The sequence below is a fragment of the Mustela nigripes genome, chromosome 9, assembly GCF_022355385.1.
Source record: "Mustela nigripes isolate SB6536 chromosome 9, MUSNIG.SB6536, whole genome shotgun sequence".
In the NCBI taxonomy this organism is placed as follows: Eukaryota; Metazoa; Chordata; class Mammalia; order Carnivora; family Mustelidae; genus Mustela; species Mustela nigripes.
In genome coordinates, this window is record NC_081565.1 from 78,921,224 (window position 1) to 78,938,352 (window position 17,129).

The window sequence follows — 17,129 nt, forward strand, 5'->3', positions numbered from 1 at the left end:
GAGCAGAGAGCCCGATGCGAGGCTCGATCCCAAGACCCTGGGATCATGACCTGAGCCGAAGGCAGAGGCTTTAACCACTGAGCCACCCAGGCGCCCCTGGTGTTAGCTATTTTAATGAGGATCCAAACATGACTTGGGTTGTAATTGTGCATTTTGTACCCTTGTAATTATGAGACTGACGCGTTCCTACTGCGTTAACAAGGCACCTGTACCCTTGTAATTAAACAGAGAAAGTCTTTTGCTTTAAAATAAGCAGGTAAATAGAGTTCCCTGTATGTAATAGAGACTTTCACATGTTCCTTCTAAACAGCCTTCTGGGTTTGGGCCAAGGAGATGGTACCTACTACGGTCAAGGAAGCTCAGCTTTTTGCCTCCAAAACCACTGCTTTCTACCCCGTCATGGTTGCCCCTGGCAAAAAGCGGATGGAAATACTTCTTAGCAAGAATTTGGTCCTGCATGAAGAGCTTAGTGGAAGGGCTTCCAGTAAGAGTTCATGCAGAGGATAATTACTGACAAACCTCAAATCAACATTTCCTCTGTGGAAAATTTTGTTTTTATTTCCACATTAGCAGTGACTACTCATTTCTGGAAGAGGGTCCGTTTAGCTGTTGTAGGATATTGGGTCCCGTTTTCTCAATGACTCTTCTTTTCTGGAAGAGGTAGAAAAATCTCTCCAGGAAGCAAGGGAGGGGGTGAGCTTATTTCCTTTCATATTTCCAATTCGCTAGTGTTAATGGGAGGAAATCTTAGGCAGGATTTTCTTCTGATGCTAGGAAAAAGTGAGGCAGTAGTGAATAACACAGATCTTCCCAATCTAACCTTATGACTTCTTTAAACAGCAACAAATCCTCATGGTCTTTGAAGTTGAACCTGATGTATCGAGCAACCCTCTTCTTTAAAAAGCAGTTAAAAAAAAAAATTATATGAAAAAAATTGTTTCTTATTTATTTATTTATTTATAAAGCTTTTACCCATTCATTTGACAGATAGAGACACAGCAGCGGAGGGAACACAAGCAGAGGGAGTGGGAGAAGCCGGCTTCCCGCTGAGCGGGGAGCCCAGAGCAGGGCTGGAGCCTGATGTAGGACTGGAGCCTGATGCAGGGCCCAATCCCAGGACCTTGGAATAATGACTTGAGCTGAAGGCAGACACTTAATGACTGAGCCACCAGGCATATAACTAAGTGGGGTGCCTGGTGGCTCAGTAATTAAGTATATATATATATATATACTTAATTATTATATATATATAATTTGTGTGTGTGTGTGAAATCTGAAAATTTGGGCAGCGATTATCCTTGCTCCTGAGGTTCTTGCTCATCTTTGTGCTTATCCTGCCCATTCTGATTCTTGGGCAGGCAAAATAATAAAGAAGTTAGGAGACTGGGCTCTGGAGTTCAGTTAGCATTTAGCTTTGGGGTCTACATTTTCCAGCTGTTCTTCAAACTCCCTGACTTCTGGTTTCTTCATCCCTAGTGTGCGTAGCAGTTTCTTTCTTTCTCTCCCTGTTGTTGTTTTTAATTTTTTTTAAAGTCTTTTTTTTTTTTTAAAGATTTTATTTATTTATTTGTCAGGGATAGAGGGAGAGAGAGTGAGCACAGGCAGACAGAGAGGCAGGCAGAGGAAGAGGGAGAAGCAGACTCCCCGCTGAGCAAGGAGCCCAATGAGGGACTTGGTCCCAGGACCCTGGGATCATGACCTGAGCTGAAGGCAGACACTTAACCGACCACCCAGGCACCCTGGAAAGTTAATTTATTATGCATGTAAAGTCCCAGCAACTATTAGCTGTTGTCATTGGAGTCATTACTGTTAATATTATTATTTAGACCAAATCCCATCATAGGCTTTAGTATCTGGATAAAAGAAATACATAAACAAGAAAGCTACTTTGCCTTTTTTTTTTTAGTACTTTTCTTTTGGTCCTTTGTGTAAACAAACACCCGGTAGGTTGACATCTCAAGGAATAGAATCCGTGACTTGCTCTGGTTTTCTCGGGAGAGTGGGCTCAGGACTGTCAAGGTGTCTGTAGTATTCCTTGTGCCTTGCCCGAATTTCCCTCTTTCTGAGTTCCCTAACTTGAGTCAGTGTGTTTCTTCACTCCTGCCATGGACCCTTAGGGTCGGTGTCTTAAAGTCACCCCAGAAGAGTATGCCGGTTAATTGGAAGGATGGTTTTAAGTACAGATACAAGGAAACAGACAGCTTTGAGATGCGGTGCTTTCCTTTCTCCATGACGTTATGACGTGGCTTGTATCTGTTGCGTATACATTTGCATTAAGTCAGCCTTTGGTTTGTGACAGATTCTATCACGGGTATTTTAGAAGCAGGAAATGCTGGTACACTTGGTTGCACGTGAAAGAGTAAGTGAAGGAAATGGATCAACTTTTCGGTTTTGGCCAGCTAATGGGGAACCGACTTCGAGTTTCGAAAGGATGCATTGGGAGAGATCAGAGATTAGTCCCTGGGTCACATGGACGGCAGAGTTGACATTATTACAGGGAAGGAGTGGAGTTGGACAGGGACACTATCTTGCGGCCTCTGGGTGACACTGTAGATCCTAGTGGGCATGCTGGTCTCTTCAGTGGACATCTGTGAGTTTGCACGATGAAACAGAGGAGCAGATACACAGGTGGACGTACTCTGCTGCCTTCATGAATGTACCCTCCAAGGAAGTGAGCTATTCTCCCCTTGGACAGGTGTGAATAATACCAAAAGGAACAGTAGAATGAGAATACTGGAGAAGGAGGTTGCTTCCAGCAAGGATGTTGGGGAATTCCTTAAAGATGTGCCTGATCTTGGGGCACGTGGCTGGCCCAGTTGGTAGAGCATGTGGCTCTTGATCCTAGGGTTGTGAGTTCGAACTCTACCTTTATAAGATGGGGTAGTATCTTGGTTGGTGTATTAAGAGTGGACGGACATTGTAGCTAAGGAACAAAGCATGAACAAAGGCCCAGGGACGAGAGATTGCCTAAGCAAATTTGTACTCTTAAGATAATGTATGTTCTCTCTCTCATCCTGTGTCTGGATCACATTGAAACACTGAGTATTGGGGTGCCTGGGTAGCTCAGTGGATTAAGCCTCTGCCTTCGGCTCAGGTCATGATCTCAGGTTCCTGGAATCAAGCCCTGCATCAGGCTCTCTGCTCAGCAGGGAGCCTGCTTCCCCCTCTCTCCTTGCCTCTCTGCCTACTTGTGGTCTCTGTCTGTCAAATAAATAAATAAAATCTTAAAAAAAAAAAAAAAGGAAACACTGAGTATTTACTACAGACGTATTCCGTGTTTGGCAGTGTCTCCTTATGTGTGATATGTTCTTACTACCTTTTAGGACTGCTAGGAAGCCTTATTAGATAGTTTTAGCACTGAGTGCAAGTACAGAGAGAGATTTGGGGATCAAAAAGAGTAGTTGGACAATTCCTGTCCCGTTGTGGTTCGGGGAACAGGGAGTGCTCTACCCTGGAGGTCAGGCTGTCCATTTCCATCTTCTCAGTGTCTGCAGAACGACAGGCACACGGTCAGCGCTGGTAAAAATGTACTGACTCGTGTCTAACTCAGCTTTTGATTTGTGAGTCAATGAGGAGGCGGAAATGCCTACTAACACATCATTTTCTTTCCTACTTTTCGGTTTAGGTGTTTCTCTTTCAGGTTTCCGGGTGGAGGTTGTGGATGGAGTGAAGCTTCACCTGCTGGACGACGTTAGTAGTTGGAAACCTGGAGACCAGATCGTGGTTGCAAGCACAGACTATTCTATGTACCAGGCAGAGGAGTTCACTCTCCTCCCCTGCCCTGAGTGCAACCGCTTCCAGGTCAAAGTCAAAGGTACTGGACTGCTCAGAATGTTTCTTGGCATTTGATTCCTGTAGCATCCCCTTCCCGCCACCCCAGCCCAAAGCCAGGGCCCTCCTCATCGCCGTCACCACCACCACCATTGTCATCTGGATATTAAAGATCTTAGCGGTGGGGTGCTTTGAACACCAGATCCCAGAGGATGTTAGCTAAGAGTATTTAGGGAGCAATAGTGTTGTTGTTAATGATGTGTAGCAGGCAAATCAGGGTCTTTTGTACTGATCTTTGTTTAAAACAAACAAAAAAAGATGCAGCTACATGGATTGATCTCTCCCCCAAGATCCTATCCAACGTCTTTTCATTTTTTTTTTTTAAAGATTTTATTTATTTGACAGAGAGAGATCACAAGTAGGCAGAGGCAGGCAGAGAGAGAGGAAGGGAAGCAGGCTCCCTGCCGAGCAGAGAGCCTGATGTGGAGCTTGATCCCAGGACCCTGGGATCATGACCTGAGCTGAAAGCAGAGGCTTTAACCCACTGAGCCACTCAGGCGCCCCTCTTTTCATTTTTTGCTATCAAATAATAATCCAATTATCAACGGATTCATACTTAAATAGAAGTCTTTTTTCTTCTTAAATAAAAAAAATCTCATTCTTTTTGAGCACTTACTTCCTTGGCAAAAAAGCCAGATCTAATATTTAAAATAGAACTGGAAAGGCATTTTCATAGACTATATTTTTTTATCATAAGCTTGAGTTCTTTGAAGGAAAGCAGTATGCAGCGAGACCCGTACTGTAAGCTGTGTTTAGGAAAAACAGCTGACTTCTACCAGGTACTTAGCCTGAGACTGTAATAGGCAAAGCTCGTTTATGTGTTGCTTCACTTGTGGACGTTACTACATTGTCTCCCTTCCTTCTGTACTCAAGATTATATATACATTCATGGTATAAAACCAAAGAGTTTATGGTAACTAATTAAATGAGCACACAGGTATGGGTAATTTAGAGCGCTAAGTAGTTCAAGGCAAAGTGTTTTTGCTTAAAAAAAAAAAAAAATAGGACAACTGGTTCCCTTGGCACTTTCTGTGCTTTATTCCATGTTGTACTTTTCCTTCTTGATGATACAGAGTGTAAGCAGAAAACAAAACCCCCCAAAAAACCATTACTATCTGGCATTAATTTTGTTTGGAAATTCCCACTCTTGTTAACAAGTCTACCTGATAATGAATCTCCCATGATCTCAGCTGCTTGATTTATTTGTGTTTTTCCTTCCCGACTTTATGTGATAAAAACATCAGAGAAAAGCTCATTATGAAAGTGTTTCTAGACTTCCAGAAAGGTGGAAATTTAGAAGAAGGCGTGCTCATATTAAAATAAGAAGTAGGAAAGACGGCCATGTTTGTAATGCTAATGTTTCCGTGCATGTTACTTTAGATTTGAAGTGAAAGCAAAAATAACTCGATACTCCGTTATCAATATCTGCAAAACCATTCCTTTTTCTGGATTTGCTGTGCATTTGGTTCTTCATGTGCCCTCAGGGGATTAGAACAAGAGCGTTTGGAAGGAAACTGAGAGAGCAAGATAGAGAGAGAAAGAGAGGGAAGGTACTTAGGTACATTCCAGAATGTTGGTGCCATTCAGGAAAGGATTAAGCCCCCTGTCTGTGTTTGGTTTTGAGATTGAGTAAATGGCTAGAGGAAATAATCTTTTAAGTTAATAATAAATAGTCTTTTAAATTAATAATAAATAATCTTAAAGAAATAATCTTAATTAAATAGTAATAATGATTATAATTGTAAAATAATCTTAATTAAATAATATTAATTAATAATAAATAATCCTTAAAATTGCTTCCTTAGATTCTGTGATGCTGAGCTATTCAGGAATGGTAGGACACTATCCATTTGGGTAATGTCTTGGAGTTGCACAATAAAGAGGACTATCTTTTTGATACGTTTCATGTGTTCTTTGCTAAAAATATTTTTTGTCTCTTGCCTATGTGAACCAGAAGCCCCTCAGTTCCTGCACATGGGTGAGATCACCGATGGTGTAGACATGAGAGCGGAGGTTGGAATTCTCACGCGGAACGTTGTCATCCGAGGAGAAATGGAGGACTCATGCTACGCTGGGAACCAGTGCCAGTTCTTTGACTATGACACATATGGGGGGCATGTCATGGTAGGCAAAAAGATTTAATGAGTTCCTTGGTTGTTAAATACTTTCAAGGTGTTTTTAAAGATTTTTTAAAATTTATATGTTTATGAGAGAGAGAGGGGGGACGGATGGGAGGGAGAATGAGCAGGGCGGGGAGGGGCAGAGGGAGAGGGAGAAGCAGGCTCCCCGATGAACAGGGAGCCCGATGTGGGGCTGGATCCCTGGACCTCCAGGATCATGACCTGAGCCAAATGCAGATGCTTAATCCACTGAGCCACCCAGGAGCTCCCAAATTTGCGGTGGGATCTGTATGGATATGAAAAAGAAACCCCATTTTATTTTGCTACTCAGGAACAATGAAGAGATTTTGCATAATTAAGATAGAAAATTCTATCTTCATTTAGTTGATCTCGACCTGTAGTTAAACCATTTTGTCTCTTGCATGCAGTCTCTGAAAGGATCAAATGATTCTTCTTAGAACTTGATATGAAAGGGGAAGCAGTAGTGATATATACATACAAAATATCTTTCTGTAAGAATATTTTTTGTACGCAGATTTTTATTCTATAAAAGTATTGAGCACTTACTGTGTGGTAAGCCTTGCACTGCATACTATCTGCTGTGACTTCTGGGCTGCATTTTGGGCTGCCTGAGTTTTCAAAACAGTTTTTGTGCACCGAGTAGGTTATGGTTGTTAACATTTCTGTTACACTGTTTACTGAAATTGTGGTCGGTGTTATTCCTTTGTTGTTACTAGTATGAATAAAAATCCGGTGTTTAAAAATAGAATGCTGAAATTGTGGATCACAGAGAAATATTTAAAAAGAACTGAAGTAAATAATATTATGTGGGAAGATTAACAAGTAACTATTTATCAGACTGTGATGGTATTTACAGAAATGAAAGAACGAGATAAGACTGGAGATGACCAAAATATTTGAACAAATCAAAACACATTACGTATATAGAAATCATTTCTGTAGCTTTCCTGGTTGCATTTCCTTTTATTCCTAAGTAGAGGCTATTTTTATGGCTCTTTAAAGTATTCACTTGTGTTAAGAAGCTGGCTGGCTTCTGGCTGGCTGGCTCAGACAGTAGAGCATGTGACTCTTGTTCTCAGGGTCGTGAGTTTGAGTCCCACATTGGGCATAGGGATTACTTAGAAGAAGAAGAAGAAAAAAAAAAAGAAGCAAAAAAGAAGCATTTGCTAAATTAGGAACTGGAGATACAGGAAAGCAGGGTGCCAAAGGGAGGGGGGGAATATCCATATCTATATCTATATATTTTTAATAGATTTTATTTATTTATTTGAAAAGAGAGAGAGAGAGATCACAAGCAGGCTGAGAGGCAGGCGGAGAGAGAAGAAGGGAAGCAGGCTCCCTGCTGAACAGATAGCTTGACGTGGGTCCCAATCCCAGGATCCTGAGATCATGACCTGAGCTGAAGGCAGAGGCTTAACCCACTGAGCCATCCAGGTGCCCCCTCCCCCAAAATATTTTAATACGCATTCACCTTTAGACATTTTCTATTAGAGCCATATTTTTTTTTGCTACTCAAATATTCCAAAGTGTATCGCTTTGATTTCGGTTATCTTGTCTTACAGATAAGAAAGAATTTCACATCCGTCCATCTTTCTTACGTGGAATTGAAACACATGGGTCAGCAGCAGCTGGGGCGGTATCCTGTTCACTTCCACCTGTGTGGCGATGTGGATTACAAGGGCGGGTACAGACACGCGACCTTTGTGGACGGCTTATCTATTCACCACAGCTTCTCCCGGTGCATCACTGTGCACGGGACAAATGGTCTGCTGGTACGTAGCGCGGGGACAAATGGTCTGCTGGTACGTAGCGCGCACGACGCTGACGCACAGTAACTCTCCTCTCTCGCAGCCTCTCTGATTAAGTTCGCTCTTGTAGCGCCTGCGTTCCTCTGTCCTCCTCGCACTGAGAATTCTGGTGTTTTCCTCTATCAGGAGATCAGTAACAGCGCGCATTTGGCTTTGCCTCTCCAGTTAAGATGAAAACTTCTCTTTGCATCTGTAGCAAGTGCGCTACGTAGATGTCACTTGTCACTCGTCACAGTGTCACTTGTCACTTAACCCTCAGTTGATCATGTTATCGATGACATTGCACACTTGTGTTTCTACAGATTAAAGACACAATCGGATTTGACACGCTGGGTCATTGTTTCTTTTTGGAAGACGGTGTGGAACAGAGAAATACTTTGTTCCACAATCTGGGCCTCCTCACCAAACCCGGCACCCTCCTCCCCACCGATAGGAATAATTCCGTGTGTACCACCATGCGAGACAAAGTGTTTGGAAATTACGTGCCTGTGCCCGCCACGGACTGCATGTGAGTGACAGGAGGAGAGAGAGAGACTCGTGTATGATGCTCAAGGCCTTTAACTTTGTGGGGGAAGATGTTTCGGGGGAAGTTTTCTAGTAGGCAGGATTTTTCCATGACTAGTGTTGAAGTCATTCTAAAAAAATGCCTTGCAGGGCCGTTTCAACTTTCTGGATCTCTCATCCCAACAATAACCTGATTAGTAATGCAGCTGCGGGCTCACAGGTAAGTAATGTTAAATGCTTTCTGGTTGTGTGGTCTTTGTGTTGAGAAGTGTTCTGGTTTGTGGGGTTGTGACATCATGGGGGACAGTCTAGCTCAGGCACGGTGCTGTGTTCTGGTACTGCTCGTTTCACTGAAAGCGGGATATGGTTGAGAGGGTCCTTTTGTTCCTTCTGCATCATTCCTGCCAGTTAGTACCTATGGGTGTGGTAAGACGGATGCCAGATGGAGGAAAAGAGTTGGGCTGATGTTTGGGGTTATCGGACCTTCCAGGTGCATTTTCGCTGGGTCACGTGCCGTCTTTCTAGCTTCTCATATTCAAGTTGCGCATGGCTGAATGCCTGATCATTTCAGTTTTTAATTTTAATGAATGAGGAAAGCCTTAGCTTTTCTCTATGGGAATGGATTGTTCCGTAGAATCTTATGGCAGCAGTCATTCCGGTCAAGGTGGACATTCTTCTGTTTCAGTGCAGGGATCATACACACGTAGGGCCTTCATCTCCTTGGTAAAGCAGCTAAATTCTGTGCCTTCAATTAACTGTGTGCCTTGAATCATTTCAGAGACATGCAGACACATAAGAATAACTTAAGAGAATAAATAAGCCATTTGGGGATGGCAGAAATGTCTCTTGGAGAAACTTGGGAGAGATTTACATTTATAATTGAGTGTGATTTGAAACTGTTAATTTATAATGGAAGCGTGAGTCTTGAGGACATTATTCTATTATGATTATGTCCATGCCGTGCACTGTAGTACAGAAATAGGAGCTTTACAGCAACACCTGCATATTCGTATTTATATATTTATATGTATAAATAATAATATTTATATATATGATATAAATATAATATTTACATGATAAAATATATACACATATTTATATATTATATACACACATTTGTGTATATCTATTATATATACATGTTTATATACATTATATACAAATATTAAATATTATATACACATATATAATATATATATAATCTATTAAATTTTTAAAAGGAAAGAGATACCTAGCATTATTTCCAGGACTGAGTTAAAAGATTAGGGGAAAGGAGTATTTCTTCCAGATAACAAGAATATGGACATCTCTGGGTGATGGTGGTATTCACTTCTGTGATTTTCCTTAAAAACATAAAACATAAAATTCTTAGTTACCAGGGCAGAGACCTGGACATTTAATCATTTCAGGTTTCCGTCCATTCATTTTTCGTCACATGTTTGCTGAACATCTATCAGATCTGTGCCAAGAGTTTATAATTAGAGGATAGGTGTTGGGGCCAAGATGGCCACAGGCTTGATACACAGCCTCACCCTGGCTGGGATCATCTTCTGATTTGTGTTACATTTCAAATGAACAGAGCAAAGGTTCCTTTCAGCTTGTTTCAGAAGTGGTGGGTTGAAGATGAAAGCAAATTGCAAATGGTTCATGAAACAGTTTCAGGGGAGGTTGCCACAAGCCCTTCCTGGAGCTCATGTGAGACACGAAGAAAGCCCGTCTCTCATTTCCCATCTTATATTTGTCCTTTTTCCTTTTCATTCTGTGAGTTCTTTCTTTTCTTTCTAGAAAAACCGTTCCAGTAAAACTCATGTTTTGGCAAGGGTTTACCTCTCCAAATAAATCAAACTCTTTCTTCTTGTACGTTTCCACTGCCTTTTACAAAGCTCCCTTTACCTGTTTGGACACCACAGTGTTGAACAGGAAACAGCTGCTACCCCCTGGATGCCCCCCGCCCCCCGCCAGCCCCCTGCCCAGACTCCATTGCGTCCTGGGAGGGTTCGTGCCACCCTAAGCTTCTAGGGCTGTGGTGTGGAGCCTCCAGGTCGTCTTCTATGCTGTTTTGTGCCCCAAAGAGTAGAGGAAGCACAGAAGTTTTTTCAGGGTAGTTAGTTTTATTAAGATCCATCTCTAAACCTTTATCATGGAAAAATGTTAAATATTGCTTTCATTTTGGTGGGTAAGTATATATGCTTTCCACTGTTCATCTCTCTATGCTTCTAAAAGACCTTATTTCTTACAATGAATGTAATACCTAATACATATATTTTAGCTCCCTATTTCCCATCAGACTGTGAATTCTTTGAGACTAGGCTTACTCCACGCTTGGCACAGGGAAGCGCTAAAGGAATGTTTGCCAAATGTGTTTTTCTCTCTATAGCATACTTTTGGACTCTATGTTAGACTATGAACAACCTATTCAAAGTTCTACCGCTTGGACTTGTCCTTCGCATTGGGCTGGTTTTTCGTTAAACCGTAAAATAAAACACTTGTCGTGGGGATTAAGACACTAATTTTGATTTTTATATCTCATTTTGAGTGCCAAAAATTGTGAAAACTGCCCCGCTTCTCCTGTTCAGGCCAGTAATACCAAAAGTGAACAGACAGGATCTAGACTGAGACAGCATCCTGATTCATGCGTGTGGTGGTTTTTTTTTCTTTGGCAAAAGTTTGCCTCGGGACAGGAAGGGCATTGGAGTTGTTTGAAAGAAGTCAGTTTGCTCTGCGAGTTGGCGGATAGTTGTTTAACGAGTATGAGTATGACTCATTTATTGATCAGGTTTGGAGGTGGACAGAAAAACACTCACATGGCTAAAAGGCTGTGCTGTCCTGGTCACCTGGAAGGAAGGAAGGCTTGTTTGGTTCTAATACGGCATAACTTTTGAAAGTAGATAATGCTGGAAGAGGTATATTTTGAAGTGAGTTTTGATATCAGCCACTCACTTCTATCCAGGACTGCAAGTAGAATTAAAATTTTTTTTTTTTTAAAGCATGATTATGATGACTTGGGAGGGTGCTAGATCCGTGCACAACTTTCGTAGTCCATTCTGAGCCCGAAACAATGAAAAATTAGTGTTGAGAAGATTCAGTTTGCTTATGAAGCACTCGGTTTTTTGAACATGTTTCCTAAAGTGGCTTTATAAAGTAAGGCTTTTAACGATCTTGCCCTTTTACTGACAGGATGCTGGAATATGGTATTTATTCCACAAGGAACCTACGGGGGAATCCAGTGGATTGCAGCTCTTAGCAAAACCAGAACTCACTCCATTGGGTATATTTTATAACAACAGAGTCCATTCCAGTTTTAAGGTAGGTTCCTAGGTCTTAACAAAATCATTTCATGTGATTCCCAAGGTGAAGGATGGAATGCTGAGAAATGCAGGTGAGAAATGACAGTTTTCAGTAAAACTTGTCATCAGAAAAGGTAATTTGGGATTAAATAAGCAGACCCATAACCCTTCCACATTGAGAATTATGTACAGTGTCCGCAGGCACAGCACCAGCAGAACGCATGTGCATTCAAACTGAGTACTGGGAATGATGGACTCTTCCCCGCATCCACGTCCCCTCGCTCATTCCCCCCCCCCCCCCGCTTCTTTCCAGTCGTAAATATCATGTTTTAGGGATGTACACATTAGATAAGAAGCATCTGTTCTCTCTGCTCCCAGTTCACAGTGTTGGTAGAGGTTCCTTTTGGGCATTTAATGCTAATTACGTAGTAAAATATTACTTACGGTATTTGACCTGACTTGAAATGATGCAGATCAAGTCAATAAAAGGCCACTTAGGAAGTCCAGGTTCCTTGATATTCATCCCCACCCTGGAGTATAACTATATTTGCCTCATTTTGTGCTCACAAGGCACTTCGATTTTTTTTTTTAATTTTTTATTAACATATAGTGTATTATTTGCCCCAGAGGTACAGGTCTGTGAATCGTCAGGCTTACACACTTCACAGCACTCACCATAGCACATACCCTCCCCAATGTCCATAACCCAGCCACCCCTCCCTCCCCCATCCCCCCCTTCCCCAGCCCCTGCCCCCGTAACCCTCAGTTTGTTTCGTGAGATTAAGAGTCTCTCTTAAGGTCTGTCTCCCTCCTGATCCCATCTTGTTTCATTTTTTCCTTCCCTACCCCCTGAACTCCCCACCTAAGGCACTTTGATATTTTCATTTATGCGATACAATGCCCAGATTCTTTACCCTGATATGAGCCGCATCAAAATTCAGTTAATGTGGGCACCTGGGTGGCTCAGTGGGTTAAAGCCTCTGCTTTTGGCTCAGGTCATGATCCCGGGGTCCTGGGATCGAGCCCCGCGTCGGGCTCTCTGCTCAGCAGGGAGCCTGCTTCCCCCTCTCTCTCTCTGCCTGCCTCTCTGCCTACCTGTGACCTTTGTCTGTCAAATAAATTAAAATAAAAATTCAATTAATGCTTCCCATTTCCAATACGGAGAGGACCCTTTAAAAACCTCAGTGTGGTATAATTTGAAGAGTGGAATCACTTGAAGACTTGAGAGAGCAAAAAACCTCAGTCAGAATTATGTTTTTTTGTGAGCTGAGGACCTGATTGAGGCTAATCATTGTTAAGCGTACCATTTCAAACTGGAAATTCTCAAAATTTTCTAATTACAGTGGTATAAAAAAATCTCATTCTAATTAAATTTTTAATATCCTATGCCATGAGGACGTGTAGTGATCTGTTAGCTCTAAGAATAGTAGATCTAAATAATAATCTAATAATGGTTAGGTTTTAACTTGTTTAATTTGGGGTTGACTGTCCAGAATAATACTTTGTAGCCAAGGGAAACGGAACCCTGGGAACCCTCCGAGAGGAACCGGTGATCTTTGGATCAGTCACAAAGAATAGCGTCACCAACCCTTCTGCCGAGGGTCCTCATTAAAAATCCTTCTTTTCATCCTCATACCCATTCGCCTCTCTCTGTCTCACTGAATGCAACCACTGGCCACCCGATTGCCCAAACTTAGAACAGGAATCTTGATTGCTCCCTTTCCTTCACCCTTAGACATTTCCTTACATACTAAAGCATATCGTACCTCTTAAAGAAGCCTTGCCCTATCCCTTTTCCCCCGTTAACAACTCCCACAAGTCTAGGTCCCCTTAGTTTTTCTTCTGGATTATTGGGGTCGTGTCCTACCTCGTCTCTTATCTCCCTTTTTGTCCCTTTTAAAAATAATTAATTAATTAATTAATTAATTTAATTAATTGAAATTCAAGTACCAAAGGATATTATTCGTTTCAAAGGTAGAATTTAATGATTCATCAGCTGCGTATAACAGTCAGTGCTCGTTTCATCAAGTGCCTTCCTTAATACCCATCACCCAGTTACCCCATTTCTGTCCCCTTGTAATCCATTCATCTGTCCTGCTGGCAAGAGCATTCCTTCCTAACGTGCGGTTCCTTGCATTGCCCTCATTAAAAGTCCCGTCGAGGGGCGCCTGGGTGGCTCAGTGGGTTAAGCCTCTGCCTTCGGCTCAGGTCATGATTTCAAGGTTCTGGGATTGAGCCCCGCCGTTGGGCTCCCTTCAAGCATCGTCTACTTCTTCATCATATGCTTACCATGCTGGATTGTGGCTGTTTACTTAAAGGCACGTCTCCCTGCCAGTTTATGTGCCAGCAACAGCAAAGACCATGGCTTTCTTGTTAATGTACAATGCTCAGTGCCTCCCAGAAGGCAGGCACTAAATAAATATTTGTTGAATGACTGAGTATAATTAGATCAAGTAAAATATTTATCTGGTAAAGTTGCTCTTTGTTCCTTTCCCCTCCTTTTGGTGGGAAACTACAACTAATTTTCATGAATCTTTATGTAACGTGTAGCTCTAACTTAGGATTCATATTCATTTTGGTCCCTTGTTGTTTTGCAGGCTGGCTTATTTATTGACAAAGGTGTCAAAACAACCAACGCCAGTTCGGCAGACCCAAGGGAGTACCTCTGTTTGGATAACAGTGCAAGGTAGAGTCATCCTTTGACCTCACGCTCTAGCCATATCTTGGCAAAGCAAAACTTCCTGAGTTAAGCCATTGTGCTCCCTTCTCCACCAACACATTTAAACTGAAGCTTTCAATGTTTGCAGGAGAGCATTGGGAAAACATTTCTTTCTGCTGTTCTAAGCCCTGTGGCTGGCTTGTTTGTTTTAAAATCTTACTGAGATGCCAGAGAAGTCAGTACTTTCTCCAGCTTTTCATAGTTGTAAATTGATGGGAAAGAGAGGCGCGGAACGAGAAAGAGAAAGGAGAGAGAGATGCTGAAAACAGGGGCTACGTTTGGCATAAAGTAGAACATGAGTCACTGCAAAAACGAGCTAAGATGTTTTAGTGTCATTCCTGAAAACCAAGGCATGGAGAATTTACGGTTAGTGGTCAGAAGGGAACATTGCATTGAATGTATTTCACAGGGAAAGGTCTTGAACTTGATGAGCAAGCTAGTTTGGTTCATTTGTCTGTAGGCTCAGAGTCCCATCATCACTGGGCTCTGTATTGCTCTCCTTTATAACCACAGAATGTGGTTGGAATCGGGAGAACATTTCAACAAAGTTCTCTTATGTGCTATATGAGAGCCAAAATAAATAATGTGTCTCCAATGGAAATAAGAGTTTCTGGAAAAGAGATAGCAACTTAAAGTCCTATTCAGCAGAAACTGTGTATGTGTTATTTTCTGATACTTCAAGTTGAAAGACCCATGTCCGGTTTTGGAAGAGTGCTAGATTTAATAGGCTCTGTTGATGGACATTTAAGAAAAAAAAATGCCAGGCCCTCTTGTTCAGGAGGGAGTAAGATAAGAGCCACACTGTAGGTCGGTGAGTGCGTTTAAGTGCGAGGCAGGATTCTTGCAACACAGTAATAAGGCATGAGGTCAGGAGAAAACTGGGCAAAGTACAGTTAGTAAAATTACTCATCAGGATTCTTTAAAGGTCAAGTTGAGCCTGAAATATCTTCAGGCAACGATCAGATGGCATGTGAGAAGCCAAGAAACTATGGACATTATTTAAGTAAAACACACGTCTCTGGGCATCTAATAGATGAGTAAGAAATGAAAAAGGGAAAGAGGAGATGAACTTAAAAGAGAAAAAGAAGCATAGAGATGAGAACCGACGGTGAACCAAGAAGATAATATTAACTGGCAAAACAAAGAAATCTTTGCTGGCCGTACGCTCCTGCTTTTTAAGAGTTTATTTTAACTGGTAGAACGAATAGTGTGTGGTTTGCTTAGTATTAACAGAAAGATCCTTAACACAACAGAGTTGACTCTCTTCCCTGCCCCCCAAAAATGATGTGTGTGTGTATGATGGATGGATGAAAATATATTTTTTAGAATTCATTAGAATTCTGAATCAGTTCAGAATTCATTAGACTTGACAATAAAACAATTTACCCACAATGGCCGGGATAACACAGTGGGTATGTGTGTATGATATTACGATGATGGTAGTTTTTTCTCTGCTCTTCATTATTTCTCTTGCCAGTTTATAAGTGCATACATATTGGGAATTAGACTCCATTTGGAAGTTGTTATAGAAAAGAACTGATTTTAGAAGATGAGTAATGAGGCATCTGGCAGCTGGTGTATCCATTTAATTTTGTACAGACTGATGTGTAGGCTATGCCCACACGTATTCATGCAGTCCAGACATGAGTAAAAATGATAAACCTCTAACACAACGAGTAGTAAGCCAGCCATGAATTAATCTCTGGCTCATGGGATCCAGAAGATACTTTGTCTGTTCATCAAAGGGAAGTTGACTCAACAGTTGATCAGATGAGCCTTTCCTTGTGTCTTCAAGATGTGAAATGACAGGCATCCGAAGTTGGGAAAGTGTAACCCAGGAGAACTCTTGGTTTGAGATTGGGACATTTCATCCAAAGGAATGAAAAAGCATGAAAACCAACTAGTCTTTAAAGCCAAGGGCAATTAAGGGAGGTTGGAATTGGGAATGTTAACTATCATCTCCACCTCAAGTGGGAAAGAGGTTAAAAATAAAGAGTGTCCAAGCAAGTGGTCAATGATTGAGTTCTATGGATAGGAGTTTGCGAAAGGACAAGATGGCGGTAGCAGTGTTGCTTTCCGATACTTTTTTTTTGGGGTGATTTTAGAACGTTGTATAGTTTTCTTTCCAGAACTCTTCCATCTGCTTGATATTATGTCAAGACTGTGAAGCTGGTGCCAGCAAGCACAAGGCCAGAGAATAGACGATAGCCTAGAGTCAGACTTTTCAGTCCTGAGGTCAGAGCTATTTAGCATAGGAGGCCATATACACGGATACAGCGCTTGCCAGACTGGTCTCCTGGGTTCCATTGTCTAGTCCTTTCGCCATGTCACAGCGAGCGACCAGTTTTTAAGAGAAAGTGAAATCTAGTTGTATCACTTCCTTGCTTCCCGGCTTCTGAAGACTTTCCATCACGTCCATCTGTCTGTCTGTCTTTCTGTTTATCCACCTACTTTATTTATTTATTTAGCATGTAACTGAGCCTACTTAATGTATACAAGTCAGGGAGTTTGGGGATAGGTGTCCACCCAAGAAACCATCACCACCGTCAGGGTCATAGACCTAGCCATCACCTCCCAAAGTCTTTTCGGACCTCCTTTATGATTTTAAAAATCTAAGAATATTTTTTATGTATATGTAGTACAAGAATTTACCCTAAGATCTTAGTCTCTTAGCAAATGTTAAGTTGCACAATAGAGGTTTATTAGCTGTGGGCATGATGCTGTATGGTAGAGCCTTAGAATTTATTTATTTTGCACAGGGGCATCTGACTGGCTCAGTTGGTTAAATGTCTGACTTGATTTTGGCTCAGGTCATGATCTCAGGGTCACGAGATCAAGC

At 41.7% G+C, this 17,129-nt stretch overlaps 1 protein-coding gene across 5 annotated transcripts in view; it reads left to right on the forward strand.

Annotated features, from left to right (window-relative positions):
* CEMIP2 (cell migration inducing hyaluronidase 2) overlaps positions 1 to 17,129 on the forward strand; it is a 98,416-nt gene that overhangs the window by 48,303 nt on the left and 32,984 nt on the right. For 4 of the 5 annotated variants that reach the window (XM_059411869.1, XM_059411868.1, XM_059411867.1 and 1 more), the window contains exons 6-12: positions 3,626 to 3,814; positions 5,786 to 5,955; positions 7,535 to 7,744; positions 8,083 to 8,288; positions 8,435 to 8,504; positions 11,462 to 11,590; positions 14,169 to 14,257. In XM_059411869.1, coding sequence (XP_059267852.1) covers positions 3,626 to 3,814; positions 5,786 to 5,955; positions 7,535 to 7,744; positions 8,083 to 8,288; positions 8,435 to 8,504; positions 11,462 to 11,590; positions 14,169 to 14,257 — 1,063 coding nt within the window. The other variant, XM_059411871.1, reaches the window with a different exon arrangement.